This window comes from Periplaneta americana, chromosome 3, assembly GCF_040183065.1.
Source record: "Periplaneta americana isolate PAMFEO1 chromosome 3, P.americana_PAMFEO1_priV1, whole genome shotgun sequence".
NCBI lineage: Eukaryota > Metazoa > Arthropoda > Insecta > Blattodea > Blattidae > Periplaneta > Periplaneta americana.
The window spans coordinates 31,235,593-31,263,341 of record NC_091119.1 but is presented as its reverse complement, the minus strand read 5'-3'; the positions used below and the strand labels follow the sequence as shown (position 1 = coordinate 31,263,341).

General features: G+C 37.3%; 1 protein-coding gene across 1 annotated transcript; it reads left to right on the top strand.

Moving 5' to 3' along the window:
* The first annotated feature begins 352 nt into the window (after positions 1-352).
* Positions 353-16,888, top strand: Tbp (TATA binding protein). The gene is made up of 6 exons (XM_069820232.1): positions 353-788; positions 1,391-1,524; positions 8,281-8,524; positions 14,288-14,391; positions 16,010-16,104; positions 16,192-16,888. Exons 1-6 carry the CDS (start codon positions 549-551, stop codon positions 16,266-16,268), a joined length of 894 nt encoding a protein of 297 aa, XP_069676333.1. The 5' UTR covers positions 353-548; the 3' UTR covers positions 16,269-16,888.
* The last annotated feature ends 10,861 nt before the right edge of the window (positions 16,889-27,749 follow it).

Sequence of the window (27,749 nt, the reverse complement as noted above, 5' to 3'; positions counted from 1 at the left end):
TTAATAATTTCTCTGATATTTACTTCATACATTAGTGTCGAAATTTTTGTTTTATTTTGTAATGTTTGGAAAAGTTTGATTTTGAAATCAGCAAACATCAATGAATAAATATTATGTAAGAAGTGTACTGTTAGACAAAATGATATGTACAAAGTAATGTCAAGTGACGTAAATAAATTGACATGAATAAACACTATTTAAATGCAATAGTGTCTTTACTTTTGTTAACTCCCTTCTTTTAATCTTATTGTCAAATTCTATGTTTTTCGAAATTTCCGCTAATTCTCAGCAGGTTGCGAATGTCTTATGTCGTATGTTTTCATTTCAAAATATCAAACCGTGATGGCGCCACTTTCAGTCAATTGAAATATGGCTGTAAATGGAGGTGGTGATTAGGATTGGATGTTTACAGTCTTGTTGAATAAGTTGAATATAAGTGTTACATTTTACATTCTGTCGTGTGAATTACTAAAGTATTTGCATTAATGTTTGCCACATAGAACAGGATTATTTTCAGCAGTGATAAATAGCATTAAGAACAGGCCAAAATGGATCAAATGCTTCCTAGTCCGGGTTTTAGTATACCCAGCATAGGGACTCCTCTTCATCAACCAGAAGAAGATCAACAGATTCTTCCTCATGCTCAGCAGCAACAACAGCAACAGCAGCAGCCACCTCCGTCGACGTCATTACAGCAAATGCCCATTTTATCAACGCCACAGAAAACAATGCACACCTATGCACCTTCAGGATTCACCCCACAGAGTTTGATGCAACCCCAAACACCTGTGAGTTTTGCCAGTACATTTATTAATTTATGCTCTCATTAATCTTTATGACGCAGGCACATGGCATTTTTGTGTGATCGAAATTCGCCAAAGACATGGTATTTTAGTAGCATGATGTTTAAAATATGAGAACTTATAGAGTTCCAGATGCAACCCACTCACTTAGCTATCGCCCAACATAACCCACTCTAACCTTAGGGCCTATAACAATAAGTGGCAGTGGCATTTCTCTAAGGGGCTCGCTTCCGTACAGGGGCAGGGGCATTTCCTCTAAGGTTAGACCCCAGTTTAGGTGTGTGTATTAATCGAAAAAAAAATCATATAAACATGCGTCCTATTCTCAATATTTTCTAGCTCCTAATTTTCGATTAATACACAACACCTAAACTGGGCTCTAACCTTAGAGGAAATGCCACTGCCCCTGTATGGAAGCGCGCCCTTCGTAATAATTCTACCCATAACCACTTCATCCGCCTTGCATCTGGAAATTGTCATTTTCTACAGATATTTTTCATAAAAGAGACTTTGTATATTAACGAAACTTGTACCATTGATAACATTTGACTTGTTTTTAAGATTACTTTTTTAATTATGATTTCTAGCAAAACTTAATGTCCCCAATGGTAACTGCGTCTAGTCAAATAGCACAGTCACTCAGCTTGGGTCCTTCAACTCCTGGTCCGATGACTCCTATGACACCATCATCAGCTGATCCAGGAATTGTGCCACAACTCCAGTAAGTGGTGCTTGAGGTATTTGTAATTAATGATAAGCAAACATTTTAGTCTATCATAATACAGGAGTAAAATGCTTCTGATCAGCAGTTTCAATCTATTTAATTTTAGAAATACATTTCACACTGAAACCACAGTCTACTATATACAGTCACGAAGCTTGAGTTTTGAGGGTGCTAGAAACAATAGACTGTGACGGTACTATTTTGCATTGCCTGTAATGGGGCGATATTAGCGATCCTAGTGGTGAGCAACTACCTAATGTTTACATATTTACTACGTATTGAGCTTCGCGACTGTATATACTAGACTGTGCTGAAACTGTAAATATTTTATTCTTTGTTCTATGGTTTTCAGAACAATAACACTCTAGCATATTGAGTACATTACCGTATAAAGCCACAATACAGGGTGATTCACGAGGAAAGGTAAAAAATTTAGGATGTGAATTCTGAAGTCATTCTGAGTCAAAAAGTTCACATGAATATAGGTCCATTTTCGAACGGTTACAGAGATACGGCTCTTTGATGTCACAGAAACTTCTGAGATTCCATTGTACTAACTCGCATTTAGAGACAGATAACGGACAAATTTAAAGTTTATATTCATGTATGCATACATACTTAATATTCTAGACGTCAGGGTCGATGTTTTCGCACATTTTCAAAAGTACCTCCTTCTGCTTCAATGCACTGTTGTGCTCGGGCATGAATCGCGCTCATCGCTCAGGAGAGTTGCACGTATGTAGCTGTTTTTTATGCCGCATCCAAAATACTGTCGATTAGCGCCTCTCTCGTTTTCACCTTCCTTTGCTATACCAAGTATTTCATCCAACCTCATAGACAGTAAGTACTCTTCGTTATGGTACCCTTCTGTTCAGAAAGCGTCATTTATATTCAGCGATGGCATGCAAGGAATTTCCATCGCACAAACCATAAACATACACAATATCAGCGTATTCGTTCGTCAAAAATTTATAAGGCATCTTGAAAAACACAACTTAACACTTCTGATAACTGTACCTGTATAACTACTGTACTGTAGATAGCTGACTGAACTGCTGTGAATTTGTGTTATCTGCGGGTTCTGTGTCATTACATCAGACAAGGGCAGGCGATTGGACATTTGTAATGCCCCCCACCCGGTTTGTTTCTCTTATCTACATCGCTCACAATGCAGATTCCAATGTTACGTCATTCATTGCGCTCTTCACCTTGACCTGTCTCACATCAGCAGCATATGATAACGTCTGATTCACATTGGGGCGAAATGTTTTACCAAAAAAATGCATCTAGCTCCGCCATTGTTCAAAAACGGACCTATGTTCATATTAACCTTTTCACTCAAAATGGCCTAAGATATCGTATCTAAATTTTCGACCTTTCCTCGTGAATCATCCTGTATATATAAAATTATGTTTTTTTTTTCTAATGGTGGGTACTTGACTTTTCATCATTCACCCATATGAAGCCAGTTGTGTAGCCAATTTACCGACAGGGTGCACCATAGGAGGCTGGTCTACGTTACACCTGCAATGAGATGAGATGGTGATGGAGATTTGTTGGGATGTCGCAGGGAAACTGGAACTTCTGGAGGAAACCCCTGCGTTTATTTTATTTTATTGGGTTAGTTTATGACACTATCAACATCTAGGTTATTTAGCATCTGAATGAAATGAAGGTGATAATGCCGGTGAAATGAGTCCGAGGTCCAGCACCGAAAGTTACCCAGCATTTGCTCCTATTGGGTTGAGGGAAAACCCCAGAAAAAACCTCAACCAGGTAACTTGCCCCGACCAGGATTCGAACCCGGGCCACCTGGTTTTGCGCCCAGATGCGCTGACCGTTACTCCACAGGTGTGGACACCCCTGTATTACCTGAACCACGGGCTTAAAGGTGGTTCCTTACACTACCAAAAAATTGTGCTTTCCCTTGAGAAGAAGAGAGAGAGAGAAGAAAATGAGCGAATGAAAGGGAAATATTTTCCCTGGAATGATTATTTTACAAACTTCTCTGTACAGTTGACCTTGATTTCTCGCAATGATGCGGTATTGTTTTTAGCGTGTGTATAGAGATAGAGTGGACTGTGGCGGCCTTGAACTGGGCGAGAGTTGCCGCAACTACTGCCAGATTTACATGTAAACAGCCGGCAAGTCCACTCTATAGGTCTCGCAAGTACGGATTACCAATGGAAGGAATGCGAATCAAGCACTGCGATAAGGAAGAGCGGGCGAGAGGAAAGGTCACGAGATAACTTGAATGATATTCAAGAGTACAGTCGGAAGAGAAATGACATCGATAGAATCAGTCTTGCGTTATGATAGTTACATTACGACTTCAGTTTGTTCCATTGCATGTGAATACGTGTCTTATATCGCACGGTATTATTATTTCATTCATAAACATATGTTGCGCGTTTAATTAGCTTCGAATTTTTCTCTTGTTATGTTCTTTATTTCCACAGCGATGTCCTCATTTGTTCATCTTCTTGGAAGAAACAGTACTTCCATCGGCTCGTACCTCTCCCCCCTCGGCGTGCCTACATACACACGTCAAAACAGACAGCAATGCCACCAATGGTTTTCGGTAATCGTTTCTTGCGCGAGCTATATCTCTAGATGCTCTGTACTTACCTATATTGTTATCTCAAGGTGAAAGTTGTAAATGACAATGCATGAACAATACATGGCCGCAGTATCAGGTTAAAAGATTTCGGAATATGTATGATAAGAACTTTCTTGTGTTAAATTTTAACGTACCTTGTTAACATGTTTCGACCTATTTTCTAGACATCACAATAACAAAAGTAGACAACAAACACATTCAAGTATACAGAAAACCCACAACAACAACAACACATACACAACACATCCAACCACCCCACACAACACAAACAAGCTGCATTCCGAACAATGGTACACAGACAACTCAACATACCAATGAACCAACAGGATTACAACGAAGAACTAAACACAATCAAATACATAGCATAAGAAAACGGATACAACCCTAACATGTTGTTGTTGTTGTTTTCTAATGCCAGGCGTTTGACAATAAAGTCATTTGACCTCTTGCACTCCAATATTTTTCAAAGATATTATCATGACCAGCCACTGAAGCACAGATTTTGAGGTGTTCCGAATCCATTTCTTGGTTTGAGTTGCACAATGGGCAGTTAGGGGACTGATATATTCCAATTCTATGCAGGTGTTTGGCCAAACAATCATGGCCTGTTGCCAATCTAAATGCAGCTACAGACGATTTTCGTGGTAAATAGGGAATTAACTGTGGATTTTGATGCAGAGAGTTCCATTTTTTCCCTTGGGATTGTGTTATCAAATTTTGTTTGTTGAAGTCTAAGTATGTAGATTTAATAAATCTTTTCACAGAGTAATACGCAGATTTAGTAACAGGTCTGTAAGTAGCAGTGCTGCCCTTCTTTGCTAAAGCATCCGCATTCTCGTTTCCCAGGATTCCACAATGGGATGGTATCCATTGGAATACAATTCTTTTATTGAGTGATATTAATTGAGAGAGCATTTTAGTTATTTCTGCTGTTTGAGAGGAAGGTGTGTGTTTAGAGACGATTGATAGAATAGCTGCTTTGGAATCTGACAATATAACTGCATTTTTAAATTTACTGTTGTGGCATAGAAGATTCCTGAGACTTTCACTTATTGCAATGATTTCTCCATCAAAACTTGTTGTTCCATATCCAAGAGATCTATAAAGTGAGAAGAGACAGCACGTAACACCTGCACTAGCACCTTGTTCTCTGGAGACCATGGATCCGTCAGTGTATAAATGAAGCCAGTTTTGTGGAGGGTATCTAATATTAATCGTCTCTAAAGACAATTGTTTTAGTATTTGAGTGTTTACTTCTGATTTCAGTATTTCTTCTGTTAAATTTAGATTATATTCCATATTTAATAGAGTTAAAGGGTTAGGTTTAATTTGTAGGTTTTCTTTTAAATTCGGGATATTGATTTTCTGTTTTAATTCTTGAACAATGGATATGAAACTTTTTTGAGTTTTCAATCTACAGAGAGGACTGTTTGAATGCCAATTGTTTCCTGGTAATCTAATAAGTTTTTCATATTGAATCAGTGCTTTTTCTTCTATTGTCATTTTGATGCTGTTAATAATAGACAACATAATACGTAAGACAAAACAAAACCACAAAAAACAGAAGAATACAACACAAACACAAGAACACAAAAAATACATCACACTAACATACGAAAACAAAAACAAACATAAAATTGCAACCTCATTCAAGAAATTAAACTACAACATCGCATACAGAACAAATAACACTCTACAAAAACATCTCAACACACAAACAACACAAACAAACAAATACAACCACACAGGCGTATACAAACTCAAATGTAACACCTGCAACAACTTCTACATAGGACAGACAGGCAGATCATTTCAAACACGTTACAAAGTACACATCACAGCCATAACAAAATTACAAAACACCTCCACATATGCAGAACACATCACAAATGCCAACCACACCTACAGAGACATCAACACAGACATGGAAATACTGCACATCCAACCAAAAAGCCAGAAACTCAACACATTAGAACATTATGAAATATACAGACACACGAAAACACACCCCAATGATATTCTCAACACACAACTCAATTTCAAAACACATACACTCTTTGACTCTACACTATGAACGCACCCACACAGGAAACAAGAGGCGCCAAGACCAACAACGACCAGTTCCGAAGATGACCGAAAATAGGTCGAAACATGTTAGCAAGGTACATTAAAAAGTTCTTACCATACATATTCCGAAGTGATACAGTGTTAAAAGTTGTGTAATCAAGATGTATATTAAAAGATTTGTCTCTTCTGTCCACATGTGCAATACATAATATATGAAAACCTACACATAATATAACTCAATTTGTAAAAGAAATTATATTGGCCTTTTGAGCTGTAATAGGAAAATTGGTTTATGTTTTGATCTCATAAAATAGCTTTAATGGTGAATGCCATATTATGTATCAATGGACACTGCTAGTTTGTTAATGAAGGTGAAGAATTAAATAAATATTGAATATTTTGTGTGTTCCTGTGGATCATTTTCTTTAATCGTAATATTAATGCACTTGTAACTTTTGGGCCCGGTTTCTTCAACCTTTGCTAAATTGCACCTAATATAGCATTAATTAACTGTAAGTTAAAAGTATGAATTGCTGTTAAAAATAGTGCGTTTCTTCAACTTTACATTTCACATTTTAACATTCTGTTTGTTAACTCTCTGTTAGGACCAGAGATTCTAGAGTTTAACCATTACCTATAACCATGTATAGGCTCACTTCTGTTTTCTGAACTCTGACAATTGCGATTCTCGCTTGTTTCCGTTGTTTGATTCAGAGAGGATAGAAATCTTTCTATTCTCTCAGGTTTGATTTCTGCTTTCCTCGTCTATATCACAATAGTGTGGAGCGGCGTATTGGTATTGCTGTTATGAAATGGAAAACACTGGAACAAAAAGAAATCGTGGGACTAATTTCTCTTCGTTCGAAAGAAACCTTCCGCTGGAAATTATTTCACAGTATAAACCAATTAATGAGAATAAACAAATAAACAGATCTAAGTTGAAAGCGAAAAGTGAGGATTGGCAGAAAATAGTCTATACCTTTGTATGAACTTCTGGTCTGTCAAATGAGTGAAATCATCCGCTCTGTTTATGTATTCATGGATATCATTTTCTAAATAATCCAGATATATAAGTTCAGCATCTAACGCACCAGCCATATTGGATACTTCTATGCTAACAGAGAGTTAAATGATTTAACTGCATGAAACTGAGCAGTTAAATTAACATAAGTTTTAACAGCCTGTTAGTACTAACATTAGTTGAAGAAATGCTTCATTTAACTCTCTGTTAGCATAGAAGTATCCAATGTGGCTGGTGCGTTAGATGCTGAACTTATATATCTGGATTATTTAGAAAATGATATCCATGAATACATAAACACAGCGGATGATTTCACTGATTTGACAGACCAGAAGTTCATACAAAGGTATAGGCTATTTTCTGCCAAGCCTCACTTTTCGCTTTCAACTTAGATCCGTTTGTTTGTTTATTCTCATTAATTGGTTTATACTGCGAAATAATTTCCAGCAGAAGGTTTCTTTCGAACGAAGAGAAATTAGTCCCACGATTTCTTTTTGTTCCAGTGTTTTCCATTTCATAATAGCAATACCAATACGCCGCTCCACACTATTGTGATATAGACGAGGAAAGAAGCAGAAATCAAACCTGAGAGAATAGAAAGATTTCTATCCGCTCTGAATCAAACAACGGAAACAAGCGAGAATCGCAATTGTCAGAGTTCAGAAAACAGAAGTGAGCCTATACATGGTTATAGGTTATGGTTAAACTCTAGAATCTCTGGTCCTAACAGAGAGTTAACAAACAGAATGTTAAAATGTGAAATGTAAAGTTGAAGAAACGCAATATTTTTAACAGAAATTCATACGTTTAACTTACAGTTAATTAATGCTATGTTAGGTGCATTTTTTTTTTTCAGTAGGTTATTTTACGACGCTTTATCAACATCTTCGGAGGTGCATTTTAACAAAGGTTGAAGAAACTGGGCCAAAATGGAATAACACACTGTTATAATTTAACAAAGGTTGAAGAAACCGGGCCTTGATGTGATTGTCATATTACAAATTGGCTGCATTTTCTGTAACAAAAATGTATTTTGCGTTTTCAGAAACATAGTTTCAACTGTGAACTTGGGCTGCAAATTAGATCTCAAGAAGATTGCTCTTCATGCTCGTAATGCTGAGTACAACCCCAAACGCTTTGCTGCTGTGATCATGAGGATACGTGAGCCTCGGACGACAGCACTTATATTCAGTTCAGGAAAAATGGTGTGCACGGGAGCCAAAAGTGAAGAAGACTCGCGTCTTGCTGCAAGGAAATATGCTCGAATTATTCAAAAGCTTGGATTTCCAGTTAGTTGAAAAATGTGTATTTCTGTAGAATAATAGTAGTAGCCCATAGTGGAAGATTTAATATGGTGGAGCTTCAGTAATTATCGTTGGTTAATTCATTCTATAAATAAAGCCCAGTTCAGACGGTGCGTGTTTCTGTGATGGATTCCAAGGTGGTTGCGCTGATGGGTAGTCTGCATGCTCACTGGCTGGCTCCCGTGTTGTCTACGGTGATGGTAGTTGTTCACACGGAGCTGGCTCTTTTCACAGTTCAAATTGGAAAATCATCTGTTGCCAACACTCATGGTCAAAAAGAAACTAAACCGTGAGTGGAAAACAACTAAAGTCCTACATTAACAGTAGTAAATGTAATAAAGTAATAATTAAGCCATAAGTGCACAACAGCTAAAGTCCGATATTTAATTGTTGTTTCTTAGAAACTGAAGAATATAGAAAAAAACAAGTTTAGTTGGAAAACAACGAACATGGCGACATGGTTTCAGTGGTGATATATGATCATCTTTGGTTACAGCCTGCAAACCATCACGAAAAATAGCAAGGAACCTACCCTCGAAATCCAGCAAGCTAGCATCCACAGAGCCACCAGAGCGCATTACTTCCGGCAAGTGAGCACGCAGGCTACCCATCTGCGCAGCCACCTTGGAATCCATCACAGAAACACGCACCGTCTGAACCGGGCTTAAGTTGTGGTTATCGAAACAAGAATAATCCACTAATGTAAACCCATTCATGATGGCAGTTCATTTTGAAAATGAAACCGAGATACATACAAGAGTGTATCAAAAGGTCAGGTCAATCCTTAAGGAGGTGATTCAGGACCTTATTTGCAACGAAAAATCGTATTAGTGGAAACTCGGCTAATTCCGCAGTAGTGCATATATGATTTTACTGCGGCATTACAATAGCGTGAACGTAAGTTTTGAGAGACTGTCAACAGGAGGCATGTCCTCTGCAGAGCTAAGTTATAGAAAAAAATCAAAGATATTGGTCGACACTTCTGTCGGCAATATAGTGAAACATCGAAAGTTGGCAGTTTTTCGTGTTTTGCTACACAGCTGTGAAGAAAGTGAGCACTGTTACATATAAATTATTCCTTTTATGTTACTTTCATAATGTCTTTCATAATTATTTACGACTGCGGAATTAACCAAGTCCTATTGCAGATTTATCCACACTGTTACATCTTATTTGGTAATGAAAGGTTTTGTCTATATCTGCGTACCTTGATAATATTTTTCAATAAACATTTTGATAAAAATATGATAGATTTACTTCTTAATATTGCGGAATTAGCCGAATCTCCCCTACACTTTTTCAATATTCCACACCTAATGGACCTGTTTGCTTGAGAGAAGATAAGCTAATTATCAGTTGTCTAGAGAGATGCTCGAACATGAACACACGCTTCAGTACACTGTCTGACCTCTCGCTGCACATTATCCAATCTATGCTGGTGTATCTACATTGGAGCCATGTTAATCTTTGCAACAAGCTCTTTCCTGCTTGCTATCTCCGTTTGGTACACTTTCTTCTTCATACAGCCACAGAGAGAGAAGTCCAATGGTGTTAGGTCTGGGGACCGCGCTGCCCAGGCAAGGGACCACCCCTTCCAATCCATCTACCTGGAAAATGGTGATCTAACCATTGGCGTACTGGAAGTTTGAAATGTGCAGAAGCACTGTCTAGTTGATACCGTAGACGTCATCGTGACTGTAAAGGCATATCATCCAACATCGACATAACCACACCTTCTACGAAATTCAGGTAATCGTCACCTCTCATTCTGTCCTCAATGATAAATGGGTCAATCACTGTATCACTCAGAATGCCTGCCCAAATATTTACACGGAACCTATGTTGGAATGAGGCGGAATGAGTTACACGAGGGTTCTCGTCAGCATAGTTGGTACTCCAGCACATTTCAGACTTCGAGTATGCCAATGGCTAGATCACCATTTTCCAGGTAGATGAATTGGAAGGGGTGAGCCCATTACCTGGCCAGCCCGGTCCCCAGACCTAACACCATTGGACTTCTTTGTCTGGGGCTGCGTGAAGGAGAAAGTGTACCAAACGGAGATAGCAAGCAGGGAAGAGCTCATTGCAAAGATTAACATGGCTGCAATGGAGATACACCAGCACGGATTGGATAAAGTGCACCGAGAGATCAGACAGCATGTGTTAGTGTGAGATGGGGACATTTTGAGCATCTGCTCTAGACAACTGACAATTAGCATACCTTCTCTCAAGCAGACAGGTCCATTAAGTGTGGAATCAAATGGAGATAGATACGGTTCATGATATTCGTGTAACTCGGAAACGGGGATGAATATTGAAAAAGTGTATTAGGATTTTTTGTTGCAAATAAGGTCCTGAATCATCTCCTTAAGAATTGACCTGAACTTTTGATACATTCTGTATAAACATCAGTAACAACCCTTTATAATGTCACTGATTTAACTTAAAAATTATTAAATCCATTGCATTTCATATAGGACATCAACAAAGAAGCTCATTTACTGTACCAAATCGCATGTTTTGATGGGACATCATATTTGTTTACTGATTTTGGCATTGAAATTAACAGCTGACTTTATCTTAGATGTCTATGTCGACAGTGGACCTATTAAATGATAGATGTTCGAAATTGTGAAAGTATTAGTCGTTCAGAACGTTACATGACCTGGTTAGTATAATTTCGACGAAAATCGAGTACATAAAGGTGGAAACTTCATATTTAGAGGATATAAAATAGCACATTTTGTCTTTATTCTTCAGCTCAGAAAAACCAAATACAGTGAAACCTGTTCAAATCAGAACCTGAATAATCCGGAATCCTGTCTATTTTGGAACAATTTATAGGTCCCGGTGAAATTCATATGTATTATGTGTAATTTTTTCTGAATAAAACGGAAACTGTCCAACGCGGAAACGGAAACTGTCTGCTACTGTCCAAAACGAAAATAATATTTTGGACACACTACTTTAATGTAAACTATATTTTGAAACAGTATGTGCTTTCAAGGAATGTACAAAATGCTAGTAGGTCACTAAAATAAAAACAAGTTTTCTTTGTAAAATTTTTGAGGGTGCGATGGTGTGTTGGCCTGGTGGTCATAAATTTTATTACCCTATTGACTAGGCAGACGAGTCCCTTCAAAGATGTTCAATGCTTCACTCCTGTATACTGTCGTAGCTGGGTAGAACACAAGTGTATTAGCGATTTCGTGATAAAAAAAAAAAGTTGCATAGAAATGTTGCACTATCATTAATTGATGAAGTAAAAGTTATCGAGGAAAATGAGAAACGAAGAGTATGGAAAATAGTGTTGATATTTATGAATGCAAAACTCAGGTGTAACTTAACACTTTCAAAAATAAAGGCCGTATCATGAGTGAGTGGCTTGCGGCCAATAATGGTGACATAAAAAGAAAGAGAAAACAACTGGTTACATAGAAATAAATGAACTGTTGTGGGAGTGGATTGTTCTTGCCCTTTCTTAGATCATGCAAATTTCTGGACCTATTCTGCAAAGAAAACCCTTGAACTGGCAAAGAAATTAGATAATCCAGAATTCAAGGCTCCTAGTCCAATTAAATAATGTGGTGTAATATATAGTACAGTATTATATTATAGTGTTAGATATTAACTTTAGCGTAATTAATAAACTTTACAGTGTTTAATGAGTGAGTTACGATACAATTTATACACGAAATGAGATTTTCATCAAGATCATTCACCAATTAACTAAGTGACAGGAAGGTGATTTAATGTCAGTAGTGTTAAACGGAATATTTTGTAATTCCTGCAATTTGCGGCATGCCATTTTGTTTTTCATTTATGCAAATGATAAAATATTCCATTTTAACTTCACACCTGAATAATGTGGAAACCTGTCCACAACGGAAAAAAAATTAGGACCATGTCACTTCCGTCTTGAACAGGTTTCACTGTATAAGGCATTATTTCATGAATAATCCTTTTGTATTTAATGACAACACGTTGCATTTCAATTACCAAGAACCCTGATATTTTAATCCTAAGGAGCTTTATACAGTGTTGTTACCATAGGCAGCAGACTCCATAGCAGTTGGGGAGGATCGTAGTCAAATGTTGCCATCTGAACCATCTTGCTTGGTTAATATGTTTATTACTAGGGTCGTAGTTGTCAATAGATCCTTCATAGGTACATAATTTTGCATTCATACCATCTAATATCTCTATTCTTGCACATTATCTTAGATTTTATAGTCTTTCTCATCAGTAGTTACAAAGTGTAACGAAATTTCTGGAATTGTGTATAGAATGTAGTTAAAATAATTCATTATCTTACAATATTAGTTTCGTTCAAAATACTCTTCTTGAGACTTAATGCACTTTGTCCCAGTGTATGATCCACTGCTTGTAGTATTTTTCAAAATCCTATGTATGCACTTTAACATTACTTGTATTTCTTTATAGTGTATACAAGCATATCTCGTAATTTATGATTACCTAAGTCGAATCCTGCAAATTGGACAGTCGTTTGAGTTTAATATTTTTACAGACGACCTCTGTGGTGTAGGGGTCAGCATGCTGGTCTCTTACGCAGAGGCCCCGGGTTCGATTCCCGGTCGGGTTGAATTTCCTGGTTAAGGTTTTTCAGGGTTTTTCCTCAACTGTAAGGCAAATGCCAGAAAATTCGGGCCACAATATCCCTGAAAATCACCAGCCTCATTCATCACCGAAATCATATTCATAACAAATCAGTAATAAATACAGTCGCCATCTAGTTCACAACAATAGAACCAGTCTCAACAATAGTACACAGGCCTTCGGATTTCAACCAAAAGATTAACTCACGATATGACCAAAGATGTTAAAGCAAGTATAAATAACAGCGAGGTGTTCATTTCAAAGTGTGTCATGACGTCACTGTTGTTGGGTCACCGATTTGAAGCGAGTTTCAGCTTATATGTCAGAGAAGTTGCCTATTATTTAAGGCGTTCTTCAATCTGAACTTGAGAACGTGTACGGTATAACTTGAACGTCGTAGCAACAGATGGCAGTCTGTACGGTCTGTGTGCTATCATAACCTCTTTCGAACTGTGTTTTGCGCCGGCAAGTCGTACGCAGGGTATTTGTTATCATCGGTTGCGTATGGTAACATTCCACAACACAAATCAAATGCTCCGTGTCCATGTTGACCGTCGAAGTTAATGTCAACAAATACGTAAGTAATCGTCTTAACCCTCTCCCCATATCCCGACAGTACGTATTTCCAAACAGTTCACATTCCTGCCACTACCAGCGTTACCGTACGTATCGGTACGTACTCTTCAGAATGAATGCCGTACTTGCTAGGCAACTTTTCTGCCTCATAGGTTATACACCTCTGCGGAAGTGTAGGAAGATTGAATTCTCTAGGCTCATCGGCTAGCCACATGACGGCATACAGCGAGCCATGACACACTTTGAACTGAACACCCGGTATATATATTTTTACTATATTTATTTCTAAATTTCACTGAAGTCAGTAATACAGAATACAGAATATAATTACAACAATAGAAATAGAAATAAAATAATGCAATCATGATAAAAAGAAGATACAATAATATTAACAAAATTTGAGGACCGAATGAGCAGTTCGTGTTGAGTCACAGTTCAGATATTATTAATAGGCTTGTAAGAGAATGTACACCAGAAAATATTGTTCTGACTTGCAAGACCGAATTATTTGTATGACTCGTAAGTGAATATCACCTGTATATTTATTTTTTTCAGGCAAAATTCCTTGACTTCAAGATTCAGAATATGGTAGGAAGTTGTGACGTAAAATTTCCCATAAGACTGGAAGGGCTTGTTCTTACACACGGACAGTTCAGCAGGTAAGGATTTTTATAAAATATGTGATGAAGTGTCTGCCATTGAAACGTGAATTGCACACACACCTCCCCCCACTCTCCTGCTCTTTCTCTCCCCCTCTCCCTCTTTCTTTCCCCCCTCTCCCTCACCCCTCTCCTGCTCTCCCCTCTCTTTCTCACCCTCTTTCTCTCCCACTCCCACCCTCTTTCCTCTTTCTCTCCCTGTCTCTCTTTCCCCCTCTCCCTCAATCTCTCCCTCCCCCCTCTCTCTCTCTCTCTGTTGAACAGCAGTCATACATGAAAATTGCAGATTTCGTGGCAGAAATGCTCGTCAGTGTATTCTGAGCTATGAGAAGCATTGAGTGATAGTGTGTTGGAACATTCTCCATACTCGCCTGATCTCATTTCGCAATTGAAGAAGTCGCTGCATGGGAAGTGGTTTGCAAACAGGGAGGACATCTTAACAGCATTTCGACGAGAGGTGGTACACATAGACGAATCGCACACAGCCGATTGTATACGACGCTTGCATCATCATTGGAAAAGATGTGTGGAAATCTTGGGGGATTATTTTGAAGGGTGTTAGCTGTGAGAAATGTACTCTTACTTTTGTGCATAATAAAACAATGATTTCTATTTATGCATCTTTCAATTTCCCTTACCCATTGCCTCCTGTACTCGGACCCAATTTGGTACTAGTATTGTGAAGCACATTCCTGTGACCTTTAATCGCATATAGTGAATTTCTATTCTTGCAGCTTTATTGACTGATGTAATGTAGTTGCCATGACTTATGAAATGAGCCTCATATGTTATTATACTGTGTAATTATTGTAGTGAAAACTGGATACTAAAAACATGTTTGTTCACACAAAATTCCATTCCAGCTCTAAAAGATTCTAACCCAAGTCTGTAATATTGGAGCACTGACACTCTATCATTGTATTCTTATTCCGTCGGGTCGACCTGGTTGGCAAGTTGGTATAGCGCTGGCCTTCTATCCCCAAGGTTGCAGGTTCGATCCCGGGTCAGGTCGACGGCATTTAAGTGTGCTTAAATGCGACAGGCTCATGTCAATAGATCTACTGGCATGTAAAAGAACTCTTGCGGGACAAAATTCCGGCACATCCGGTGACGCTGATCTAACCTTTGCAGTTGCGAGCGTCGTTAAATAAAACATAACATTAACATTCATTATTCCGTCGGATCCCAGCCAACTAGTCACTTATAATGAGTGCGCCTCAGCACATGTGTGGACTTCAGTCCTATGTTCATAGACATCTATGACGTAATGCAGAGGGCGGCCATTAGAGGGAACCCAAGAGTTGGAACTTAAACTGAGACGATTCTGTCCGACACCGGCATGGGTATCCGGTGTGGCTTAGTGGATAAAGCATCAGCACGTAGAGCTGAAAACCCGGGTTCAAATCCCATGCCGGAGAGAATTTTCTCCGTTCCATTACTCTTTCATCATACTCTATCATTGGTTAATAGGAAGCACATTATGTTTACATTTACTTAAAAGTTAACAAATTGGTTAATGTTTTATCTACATGATGTTGTATTTTAACTGCTATGTATTTTAAGTAAGTAATTCACGTATTATTTATTGCTAACATAGTTTTTCTTTTTTGTGTTTCAGTTACGAACCAGAATTGTTCCCTGGCTTAATATATCGGATGGTTAAACCAAGAATTGTATTGTTGATTTTCGTATCAGGAAAAGTTGTACTAACAGGTATGTTTGAATTTTTATTGTATAAAAATATATAAAAGCTAAGGAATTGAATATCCTGTTTTGTACATATTCTGTTATACTTTTCAGGAGCGAAAGTAAGGCAAGAAATATATGAAGCATTTGATAATATATATCCAATTTTGAAGAGTTTCAAGAAGCAATGAAAAATGATGTTAAGTTTGTGTTGCGTCTCCTTTCAGGTATAAAACATTGTATATATAAGATATTGTTTGTGCTGAAACCACAAACATATGTTGATGGTTGTTGATCATAAAATAAGTCTTGACAGTTATTTGATTTTGAGTTGTACAATTAGTAAGCTTGCTTGTGTGATCAACATTGTGGGACCATTTGAGAAGAATAATGTTAAGGTGTGTTTACACTATCATCTATTCCTTGTAAAATAGTGGACAGGGTTGGACAAGGAATTGTATTCCTGTTAATACTATAATACTTTTCATCACGCAATTTGAACTTATTGCAGCTTCTTACGACTTCCCAGATAGCATCCTTTTCTATATTAGTACTTAATTTATTTATTATACTTGGTCCAGAATTATTATCTACTGTTCTTTCAGTTTATGTATCCGTCAGTTAATAATACAGCTGCTAAAGGGTTCCTGTTATTGATAAATTTCCAATTAACATGTATTTTTGTTCTCGCCTGATGCCCATTTGTAGTGCAGCGGGGCCTAAGCCAATTGAGTGATAGTTTGTGAATCACAGCGATATTTGTTTTCAGTATTTTTACATCTTGTCATATACAATATAACGTTTATATTTATTTCTTTGTGTTTGTTTATTTTTTTCCCATATCTCTATTAATATCAGTTATTTTTCGATGGATTCTCATATCTATAACTGAAGCCCGTATTTTTTTTTTTTTTTTCACTTTTTTTTCCAACCTATGATAAATGGACACAATGAGTCTTATGATGTAAGATCAGCACGTTGCCAATTCTGCCTCTAAGACAATACGAGACATTACATTGACTCAGACAAAAATACACCGTGTCCCGCTTAGAGGGATCGAGAAATAAATGCTCACCGTTTAAAATCAGATGAAGATATTGTTTTGATTTACATCTGACAAGCTGCAGAAACTGTCCAAGTTTAAGCACCAGTGATTTAAAAACAGTTGCATGTTCATGCGCATGCGCACTAACATTCATCGTGGAAACAAGCCTGGCGCCATTCAGTAGAACATTCCATCATTGGACTAATCTCCTTCATCGAGACGATAATCAAAGGGAATGTGTATCTGGACATGTGCAGAACTGTTTTTGTTGATCAACTCCTCCAGGATTGGTTTTTCAGCAATAAGGAGAACCCTTGCCTGGCCATCTAGGTCACCGGACTTGACGCCCATTTACCTCTTTCGAGGGTTTTATGACGAATGTTGTGTACCAACGTGGTGCAGTTGACACTTTAGAAAAACTGATACAACGCATTATAAATGCAGCTGCGCTAATCACTCCACAAATGTTATGGAACACTTGGCAGAAGGTTGAGTACCTTTTAGATGTCTTCAGGGTAGCTCGAGGCACACACATCGAGTTGCACTGACCATTCTCCGAAACTCGGAGAGTTTCTACATCAAGTTGTACAAAAAGTTATGTTATAAAACCATTATTTATACTTTAAATTAACACTTATTTCTCGATCCCTCTTAAGTGGGACATGGTGTACATGCCATGAGTGGAATTCTAGCCTGTAATTGTGGCTTCAATACAAAGCCTTAGACATGATGTACATACTGGCTGACAATATTAGATGCTTAATTTGGTTTAGTGTTAACCTGCATTTTAAATATTATAATACACTTTTTAGGTGAAGTTATACTTTTTATCATCTAAAGAAAAAACAAAATGTTCCCTTGTATAAGGTTTGTATCACAAAAAATTAATTTTTATGAATATTACGATTTAATTGTTCCATTGGAATATACCTGTTATGATAGGAACAACTTATTTCTTAAATTTCTTGACTTCTTCACGAAATTATCATTCTTAACAATGCATTTTTATGATCTGTCATATTTTTATATTATGGCATTCCTCCATTTTTGATTGAGCAGTTATGCCACTGTGACTTGATCCCCAACTTTCCTAATGGCATATTCTAGAGCAATGTTAAAAAGTGAAGGTGAGAATGCATCTCCCTGCTTTAGCCCGCAGTGAATTGGAAAAGCATCAGATAGAAACTGACCTATACGGACTCTTCTGTAAGTTTCTGTAAGACACATTTTAATTAATCGAATTAGTTTCTTGGGAATACCAAATTGAATAAGAATATCATATAAAACTTCTCTCTTAACTGAGTCATACGCCTTTTTGAAATCTATGAATAACTGATGTACTGTACCCTTATACTCCCATTTTTTCTCCAATATCTGTCGAATACAAAAAATCTGATCAATAGTCGATCTATTACTCCTAAAACCACACTGATGATCCCCAATAATTTCATCCACATATGAAGTTAATCTTCTCAAAAGGATATTCGACAAATTTTATACGACATCAACAAAAGTGATATTCCTCGAAAGTTACTACAGTTAGTCTTGTCCCCCTTCTTAAAAATAGGTACGATCCGAGGCTTATTTGAAGGATTCGTAACAAGCTGGTTTTTACGGTGATGGGTTGTTAGCCCTTCGCCCAACCCCCAAGCTGGAGGACCACCCCTTATCGGCTGTCCACGACTGCTTATTCAATATATTCGCAGCTACCCTCCATATCTGGAGGCCGTCTCCTCTATCCGCAACCTGAGGACGCGCTTACTGCTACTTATAATTTCTAAATAAATCAGTAGCCCAATTACATACTGTGATGAAGTTTTAATAACGGCAAATTTTAAAAAGATAATAATAATAATAATGAGAATCAAGCAAAATATGCATGAAGCTAGAATCACTCGTTGCAAAATCGTGTCAGAGAGACTGATCTTCGTGTTTTCATAGACTACACCAAGGCCTTTGACCTCATCAACAGACAAACACTAGTGTCAAAAATGGACGCAATGATCGGAAGGGAACACTACATCGCCCGCATCAGCAGGAATATATTACAGAACAATCAAATTGAAATCGATGATGGTATAATGTTATCAGAGCCAATCGAATAAACAAATGGCGTACTCCAGGGCGACCCCCTAAGTCCGCTTTTATTTAACATAGCGACAGCTGACATTGTCTCAACTCTACCAGCGGAGAATGTAAACACGTACGTGTATGCAGACGACATGGTTGCCACGTCAACGTGCAAGATAGAACTGCAGGAAACTTTAAACAAGCTAGTGCTCTGGGCCCGCACAAATGAGATGCACCTGAACCCGCAGAAGACCGTGACAATGACTTTCCGCAAAGGAGGTAGGCCAGCAACAGATGACATTCTATATCTAGAAGGGGAACCGCTACTTCGAGTGAATAACTTTAAGTATCTAGGTATAACTTTTCAGACTACAGGAACCACAGACACGCTACATGTAAAAGACAAAACAATTGCTGCGATTAGAGCCACGAATGACATCAGTCATCTGGGACAGATATCTGTGCAATCAGCATTAAAGCTGTTTCACGCCAAAATCTCACCAATAGTTACAAATGGCCTAACACTCATATGGGAACACCTGAATAGAAGCAACCTCAATGCAATCGATGCAGTAAAAGCAAAGTACCTCAAAAGAGTCCTGTGCATATCTAAATACACGCCGTCGCGACTTACGTATCAGCTGGCAAGGGAGCCATTCTACTTAGAGGAACTGCGACTGCAGCTGCAGCTACCATCCACACAGGCATACAAAGAGACAGTGAGAGAATTAGAAGAAAAACGACTGCAAATCTGGAGCGACTTCTACACCACAGACGCGATGACTACAAGAGAATGGATGGCCGCGGGCTACGAACTGAGACACACGATGACCCGCTTCGCGGTCCATGGATTCCATCACAAACTATGTAGGACAAAGACCTTACACCTGCCGGCAGAAGACTGCATTTGTGAACTATGCCTTTAAAAAGATAAAACAGTTAGAAAATCAGAGTCTCGAATTAATTATCGGAACTGTCAAAACTACTCCAAATGGTGTATGAGGATGTGGAGGCTGTTTAATTTTTTTAGTACAAAAAAAGTTTATGTAAGCGTATGTACAGTGGTCAGGGAAATGTTGGAAAATTAGTTTTGAAAGTCGAGGAAAGTCAGGGAAATTAATTTCCATATTTCTGTGGGAACTCAGAAAGACTGAAAACTAATACAGAACAGAGTTCCACTCCAAGGGCATCTTCGAAGTTCTAGAAAGCTGGAAAAATTGTGTTGTTAAAGATAGCGATTTTGTGAAGAAGTGAAGAAAATTAAGATTCCCCCCCCATAACAAGTACGTTTCTCTGGGCTGCTTTCTTTGGTCATGTAGTCATGACTTTTATATACTCGTGACTTCAGGTATACCTCAGGAATTTCATGTGTTCAGTTGGTAATAATTTGATTTTTTGAATCAGGTAATGAGTTATTATTAGGGGTGTGATTTCATGGTGATTATTTTACACTGATTTCGATGATTAGAATGGTTTAATTTCGATGAATATTTCGTAAAAAAACCAAGCAATGTCTTGCATATTTCGCACCCTAAAGAAACTTAAAAAATAATAAAATAACATTTTTTTAAGGTTATTATTGAAACAATTCCTTTGAAACTAACAGGAAATTGTTTGCATCATTAATTAAATTCGTAATTCAGTTTCATGAGGGGGTGACAGCATTGCCTTCTTGATCTCACAAAGGCAGTTGTTGCAGGAAAGATAAATGACCGTTGTCTGTTTGCACTGTTCCCTGGAAATAGTCTCTGAAACTATGTGTACATCATTGCCAGATGTCACACCCATGTAATACTGAACATCAGATATGTAGAAATGTTCATGTATATTTTATAACGAAGAAAATTTTCACGTTTTATTTGAAAGAATCATTTTTCGTGCAAATTCTCCATAAAATGTTTATTTTTATTGAAAATTATCGTGATTATAAAGTAATTTTGTGGATTTCTATCAATTTTGTGACAATTCGCGGGTATATTTCACTTAATTTTGGACTTTTATTAAGGGATTTGCATTTTCCACGCATAAAATTGAGTTTTTAACACATTTCGCTTATATCATTAATACCAAAAACCCACACTCCCTAGTTGTTATATTACACCATCTTGGTGACTGTTAAAAGTTGTATGTTTTATCCATGCTATTCTTTCATGGCACAGGTGTTGTTTCAAAAGAAATACAGGTGATGGTACCTCTATCGTGTGGATGATTCTTTTTTATTTCCTATCATTTACAGCTTATATTCTGGTATTTGATGCATGCACAGATCCCTTGTTTCTTGTCATATTTTGTATCAGGCATGGTAGTTTGTGTTCAGAATAGTTAATACACACTTAGTCATCATGTACTGCAGGGATGAGACGATATTAGCTCCCAATCACGGTAGAAGAGCTCGACCTTGATCACGAGCGCATAGCACATCCACTACATAGCGTCGTAATGTAGACATCAGGGATGTACACGCACATGCAGCGAATAAAGGCAGCAATTATTGCAATAACTTGCGTTACTAAATTTCTGGCTATGTAATAGGGCTAATTATTCAGTTATTTAATATACATGTATATATATATATAAACAAATCGCAAAGGGAAAGGTTTTTAGGAACGAAAAGAGAAATAGGAAAAGTTAATTGTTTGTAAACCATTTTCTTGTTAAAAGCAATTATTTATTATGTAAATACTTCACTTCATTGGTTAGGAGAAATTAATAAGGTCTACCTGCTCGATGTGTGTGATCTCTAAGTACTTTTGAGTATTTGTTGAAAAAATAATAATGACAATATTGATTGAAATAGAGTATATTGATTGTGTAATTGTGAAAATGTAGTCCTTACTCTCCAGTCGTGATTATGTAATGAGTTTTCTTAGAGTAATTTGTGAGATGCACGTAACACGAAAAAACAAATTGATTAAATTATACTATTGAAGAGCCATCGTAATTTTTGGGGTCAATCATTTAAGGGGATATGTATGATTTTTAACCCTTTCTTACCTATAGATACCATATGGCAATAATTAACTTTATAGCATTTATATACTTGTGTGTTACATATGAAGGTAAATTTTGCTGGATAACTTCTATTTCAATACATTTTCATCAATATAGTTTTGTTTCAACATGGATTGCTTGTAAATTTAATTTGGGTTAGAAAGGGTTAAAACTTCCACAATTTTCGGCCAAAATTTGTGAAATTTAAACTATATAAACAGATCTACAATACTATATAATCTGTACACAATTTGGTGTCATTAAGCCTAATAGTTTTGAAGTTATATTTTTTAAATATATTTTATATTGACATCACTAAAAAGGCTCCTTGAGTCAAAGTTTTCGAAATTTTTAGTTCATATTTGCTCAAAACCTTGAAAATAGTCATGGGAATAAAAATTAATTAGCTTTGGAGATCAGTCTAAATAGAGAGACACAATAAATTTTTAAACTTTATGAATTTACCATTACAGCATATTTAATCTAAGTGCAATATTAATATTCCCCGAAGAAACTTAATATTAATAATTCATACAAATGCTAGTTAAATTTTATTTATCAACATAATAGATCTTTGTGAGAAGTTTCAGACCAATATGACAATAACTGTTGTGCAAAGAGCTTTTCATTCAGTAAACTGCTTAAAATTTTAAAGTCGAGAAAACAGCATTAAAAAAAAAAAAACAAAAAAAAAATTCGTCTCAACTCGCGCACCGCATGTATGGCCACTCTAGATAGTGCAATATAGCATTGCAAAGGATGTAAAGAAAAAAAATCAGCACCCTGATCATCACATATAATGGTATACTATGGATCAAACCATATTTAAGTGTACGGATCTGTTCCGGACCCAGTCCTGGTAAAAACCAAGTCAAAGAAAAGGTCCCTCCTCACTTCTTCAACAGGTCTGATGAAAGATATGTTATAGTAATAGTAGTATATCCTTTCACTCCTTATTTGGAGCATAGGGCCTCAATGAGAACCTTCCAACGGACACGATTTGCTGCCGTAGCCTTCACTTCTTTCCAGACTTTCCCACACTTTCCCACCTCTTCATTAAACGTTCTTCTCCATGTCCCTCTTGGGCGCCCCACCTTCCTAGCTCCTTGGGGATTCCATTCCAATGCTTGTCTTTCTATAGCCTCATTAGGTTTTCTCAGAGTATGTCCTATCCACCTCCATTTCCGTCTTTTAATTGAAAGATATGTTATACTCTAGTAAATGCTGTATTTGGTTGTCCACGCGGTAATGGTGTCATCTTACTTGTTTCTTTTGAAGTGACACTACTATTTTATAAACATACTCCTGCTTATTTCCTCATTCTGCATGTATTTCTATGCAAGTTGGCAATTAGTATAAAATATTGTGATCCCTGCCTCAACACTACGAACTTACATGAACTGGACGGAATTCTGTGTTTACACTCTCAAATTTTACAGTGACGACAAGCATTTGGTAGTGTAAACATACCCTCACTCAAGAAGTAAATGTACAAATTACCTTTCAAACAAACTCAGTCAATTATCGTCATTATTGTTACTGCTGCTACTTCTGTTATAATCACCATCATTACCACGACCACAAATGTAGGAGTAGAGACAAGGAGAGAAAAATGTATGGGATGGGAAGTGTAATAGGTTTTTGTGTAGGTTGGACAGAATAAGAAGATGGCTTTGAAGTTACATTTTCTTTTAATATAATCTTATAAAAAACCACAGTGATATTTCCGTATCTCACACCAACCTTGCACTCGACAATGTGACCATGACACATTTCCCACCTTTCTTGTGAAAGCAGTTGGCTAATAAGTAGTGAAGCGTAATAATTCTAAATACAAGTATGATTAGAATGTGACTAATGGTCACAAATGGTATAAAAGACTTAGTTCATAAGTTGTTATATTTATAATATGTAAATAATTGTAAAGTGAAGGTGATTTTGTTTTGTAAAAGAAATTTAATTTTTTATCATAAATGGATGTATCTTTCATCTTTATAAATATCGATCTTTTTTCCTCCCTTAACACAATACATATTCCATTCAATTTTTCTAGGTTCCTTCTTTTCAGGAAACTGCCTGTTTTAGAATGTGCTTATGATAATGTACATTTACTTAAATTCGACTTGCAATAATTTTTCAGCCAATGGTGATTCCAGTGCCTATACAAGTTTTTCAAATAAATAAAGATCTGTGAGTAAATTGTGAGTGCTAAATACAGTCAACTCTGGTTATAGTGAATCTCTGCAGACCAGCATATTTCATTCACTAAAACTGAGGTGTCTGTTTTTATACTACTGACGTACAGTATTAATGCCCTTTTGGGACAGACCACGTTCAATATCAGTACTAATGTTCACTGTATCTTCCAACTTCCAACACTAGGAATACTTTGAACACTACATACAAAATGTTTATACAGCCAGTGCTGACATACTGCGGAGAAATTTTAATTACTTCACCTTTCATAAACGAAATAGAATATGTTCAAAACCAAGCTCTCAGGCTCATTACTGGTGGAATCAAAACAACTTTAATAGATTCTATGAGATTCCTCACTAATATTAACAGCATCAAAATGACAATAGAAGAAAAAGAACTGATTCAATATGAAAAACTTATCAAATTACCAGGAAACAATTGGCATTTATACAGTCCTCTCTGTAGATTGAAAACTCAAAAAAGTTTCATGGTTCAAGAATTAAAAAGAAAATCAATATCCTGAATTTAAAAGAAAACTTACAAATTAAACCAAACCCTTTAACTCTATTAAATATAGAATATAATCTAAATTTAACAGAAGAAATACTGAAATCAGAAGTAAGCACTGAAATAATGAAACATTTGTCTTTAGAGACAACTAATATTAGGTACCCTCCACAAAACTGGGTTCATTTATACACTGACGGATCCTTGATCTCCAGAGAACAAGGTGCCGGTGCAGGTGTTACGTGCTGCCTCTTCTCACTTTATAGATCTCTTGGATATGGAACAACAAGTTTTGATGGAAAAATCGTTGCAATAAGTGAAAGTCTCAGGAATCTTCTATTTCGCATCAATAAATTTAAGAATGCAGTTATATTGTCAGACTCCAAAGCAGCTATTCTATCAATAGTCTCTAAACACACACCTTCATCTCAAACAGTAAATGCTCTCTCAATTAATATCACTCAATAAAAGAATTGTATTCCAATGGCACCATCCCATTGTGGAATCCTGGGAAACGAGAATGAGGATGCTTTAGCAAAGAAGGGCAGCACTGCTACTTACAGACCTGTTACTAAATCTACATATTACTCTGTGAAAAGATTTATTTAATCTACATACTTAGACTTCAACAAACAAAATTTGCTAACACAATCTCAAGGGAAAAAATGGCACTCTCTGCATCATAATCCACAGTTAATTCCCGATTTACCATGCAAATCGTCTGTAGCTGCATTTAGATTGGCAACAGGCCATGACACCTGCATAGAATTGGAATATATCAGTTCCCTAACTGTGCAAGAGGTCAAATGACTTTATTGTCAAACGCCTGGCATTAGAAAACAACAACAACACTTTACACTTCGACATCCTGATGTTCACAGTTCAGAACTTGAATCTAAACTGGCCATGTAGGTAGTAGGCACTGACCGATTTCGCACCTCTTCCCACTAGAGATATGCTACTGTGTACTCGGCCTTGGAATGCGGAAGGATGGGTTGAGGACCATTATACTGTAATCCTTCTTGTATTTACTCTTTGGTTATCACACTACTCCCTTTTACAAAAGAAAGCACTTTCTCTTCCTATTCTTCTAATAACCTTTTTTAAAGGAGTCAGAACTATTCCTTCCTTTATCCCTCACTGCGTACACTATTCTCTTTAACATGTTTCAAGCTGTCCAGGAAGCTGAACAAATCCTTTGTCTTTCAATGCACTTAAGGAGTAGAAGGTTTGAGATTTTGTCCTGAACATATTCTTGGAAGTTTAAAGGAAAAAAGGTTTCGTAAATTACCTTACAATGTTGGATGACGTATATACGTCCGTTGATGTGACATATTAATGAATTTAAATACTATTATAGTCACAATCATGCCATGGTATGATGGAAAAATTTCACAACCTCGAGCGGGATTCGAACCTGCGACTTCCTGTACTCCAGTCAGGCGCTCTACCACTGAGCTATCGAGTTCGTATCACGCCAAAGGCTTGGAATTATCCTTTCATACTGGAGACTCTGTTATAGAGTACTGTCCATAGCGTCTGATGGATAATTCCAAGCCTTTGGCGTGATACGAACTCGATAGCTCAGTGGTAGAGCGCCTGACCAGAGTACAGGAAGTCGCAGGTTCGAATCCCGCTCGAGGTTGTGAAATTTTTCCATCATACCATGGCATGATTGTGACTATAATAGTATTTAAATTCATCCTAAATTACCATTTTGGTCATTTTAAAATTACATTTTCTTGGGAAAGTTGTAGTTTTAGGTTCACTATAACCGAAGTGAGGGTTCACTAAAACGGAAATATTAATGTACTTTTAATGTATGCGGGTCGGGACCAATGATTTAGGTTCACTATAGCCGAATGTTCACTGTATCCGAGTTCACTATATCCAGAGTTGACTGTATATTGAAATCTATTCTATTCAGTGGAAATTAGTGAGTAATTTAATATTTATGAAACTGGTATTCTTTAACATTAAGTAGAATTGCACATTTCATGGATATTATTAAAGTTATTATTTCAGAAATGTAAATAAAGTCTCTAATTTTTATCTAGTGTTGTTTTCAAGATAGAGTCATTCTTTACGTCTTCTTCTACAGCAGGATGAACATCAATTATTTAGTACAGAGTGTTCCAGCGATAAGTACCGCTTTATTCTTCAGCTGCTATACGGCACGGTGCTTCAGCGACCGTCGGAAATCTGGTCTTAAACTGACAGCGCTTCACCAAACAAAACTTAACTGCATACCTACGAACTGTAATATGTTGTAAAAGGTATTCCCGTAACATGCCATGAAGGCACTTGGGGGGGCAAGGAGGTAGAGCCCCATGCTTTCCATGACCTCGGCACTAGAATGAGGTGGTGTGGTCGGCACCACGCTCTGACTGCCTTTTACCCCGGGAAAGACCCGGTACTCAATTTTATAGGAGGCTGAGTGAACCTCGGGGCCGTTCTGAAAGTTTGGCAACGAGAAAAAGCCTGTCACCACCTGGGATCGAACCCCAGACCTTCCAATCCGTAGCCAGCTGCTCTACCAACTGAGCTACCCGGCTGCCCCTGTAATACTTTTTTTTTACTTTGGTTATTATTTAACGACGCTGTATCAACTACGGGGTTATTCAGCGTCTATTTTTATTTTATTGGGTTATTTTACGATGCTGTATCAACATCTAGGTTATTTAGCGTCTGAATGATATGAAGGTGATAATGCCGGTGAAATGAGTCTGGGGTCCAGCACCGAAAGTTACCCAGCATTTGCTCGTATGGGGTTGAGGGAAAACCCCAGAAAAAACCTCAACCAGGTAACTTACCCCGACCGGGAATTGAACCCGGGCCACCTGGTTTCGCAGCCAGACGC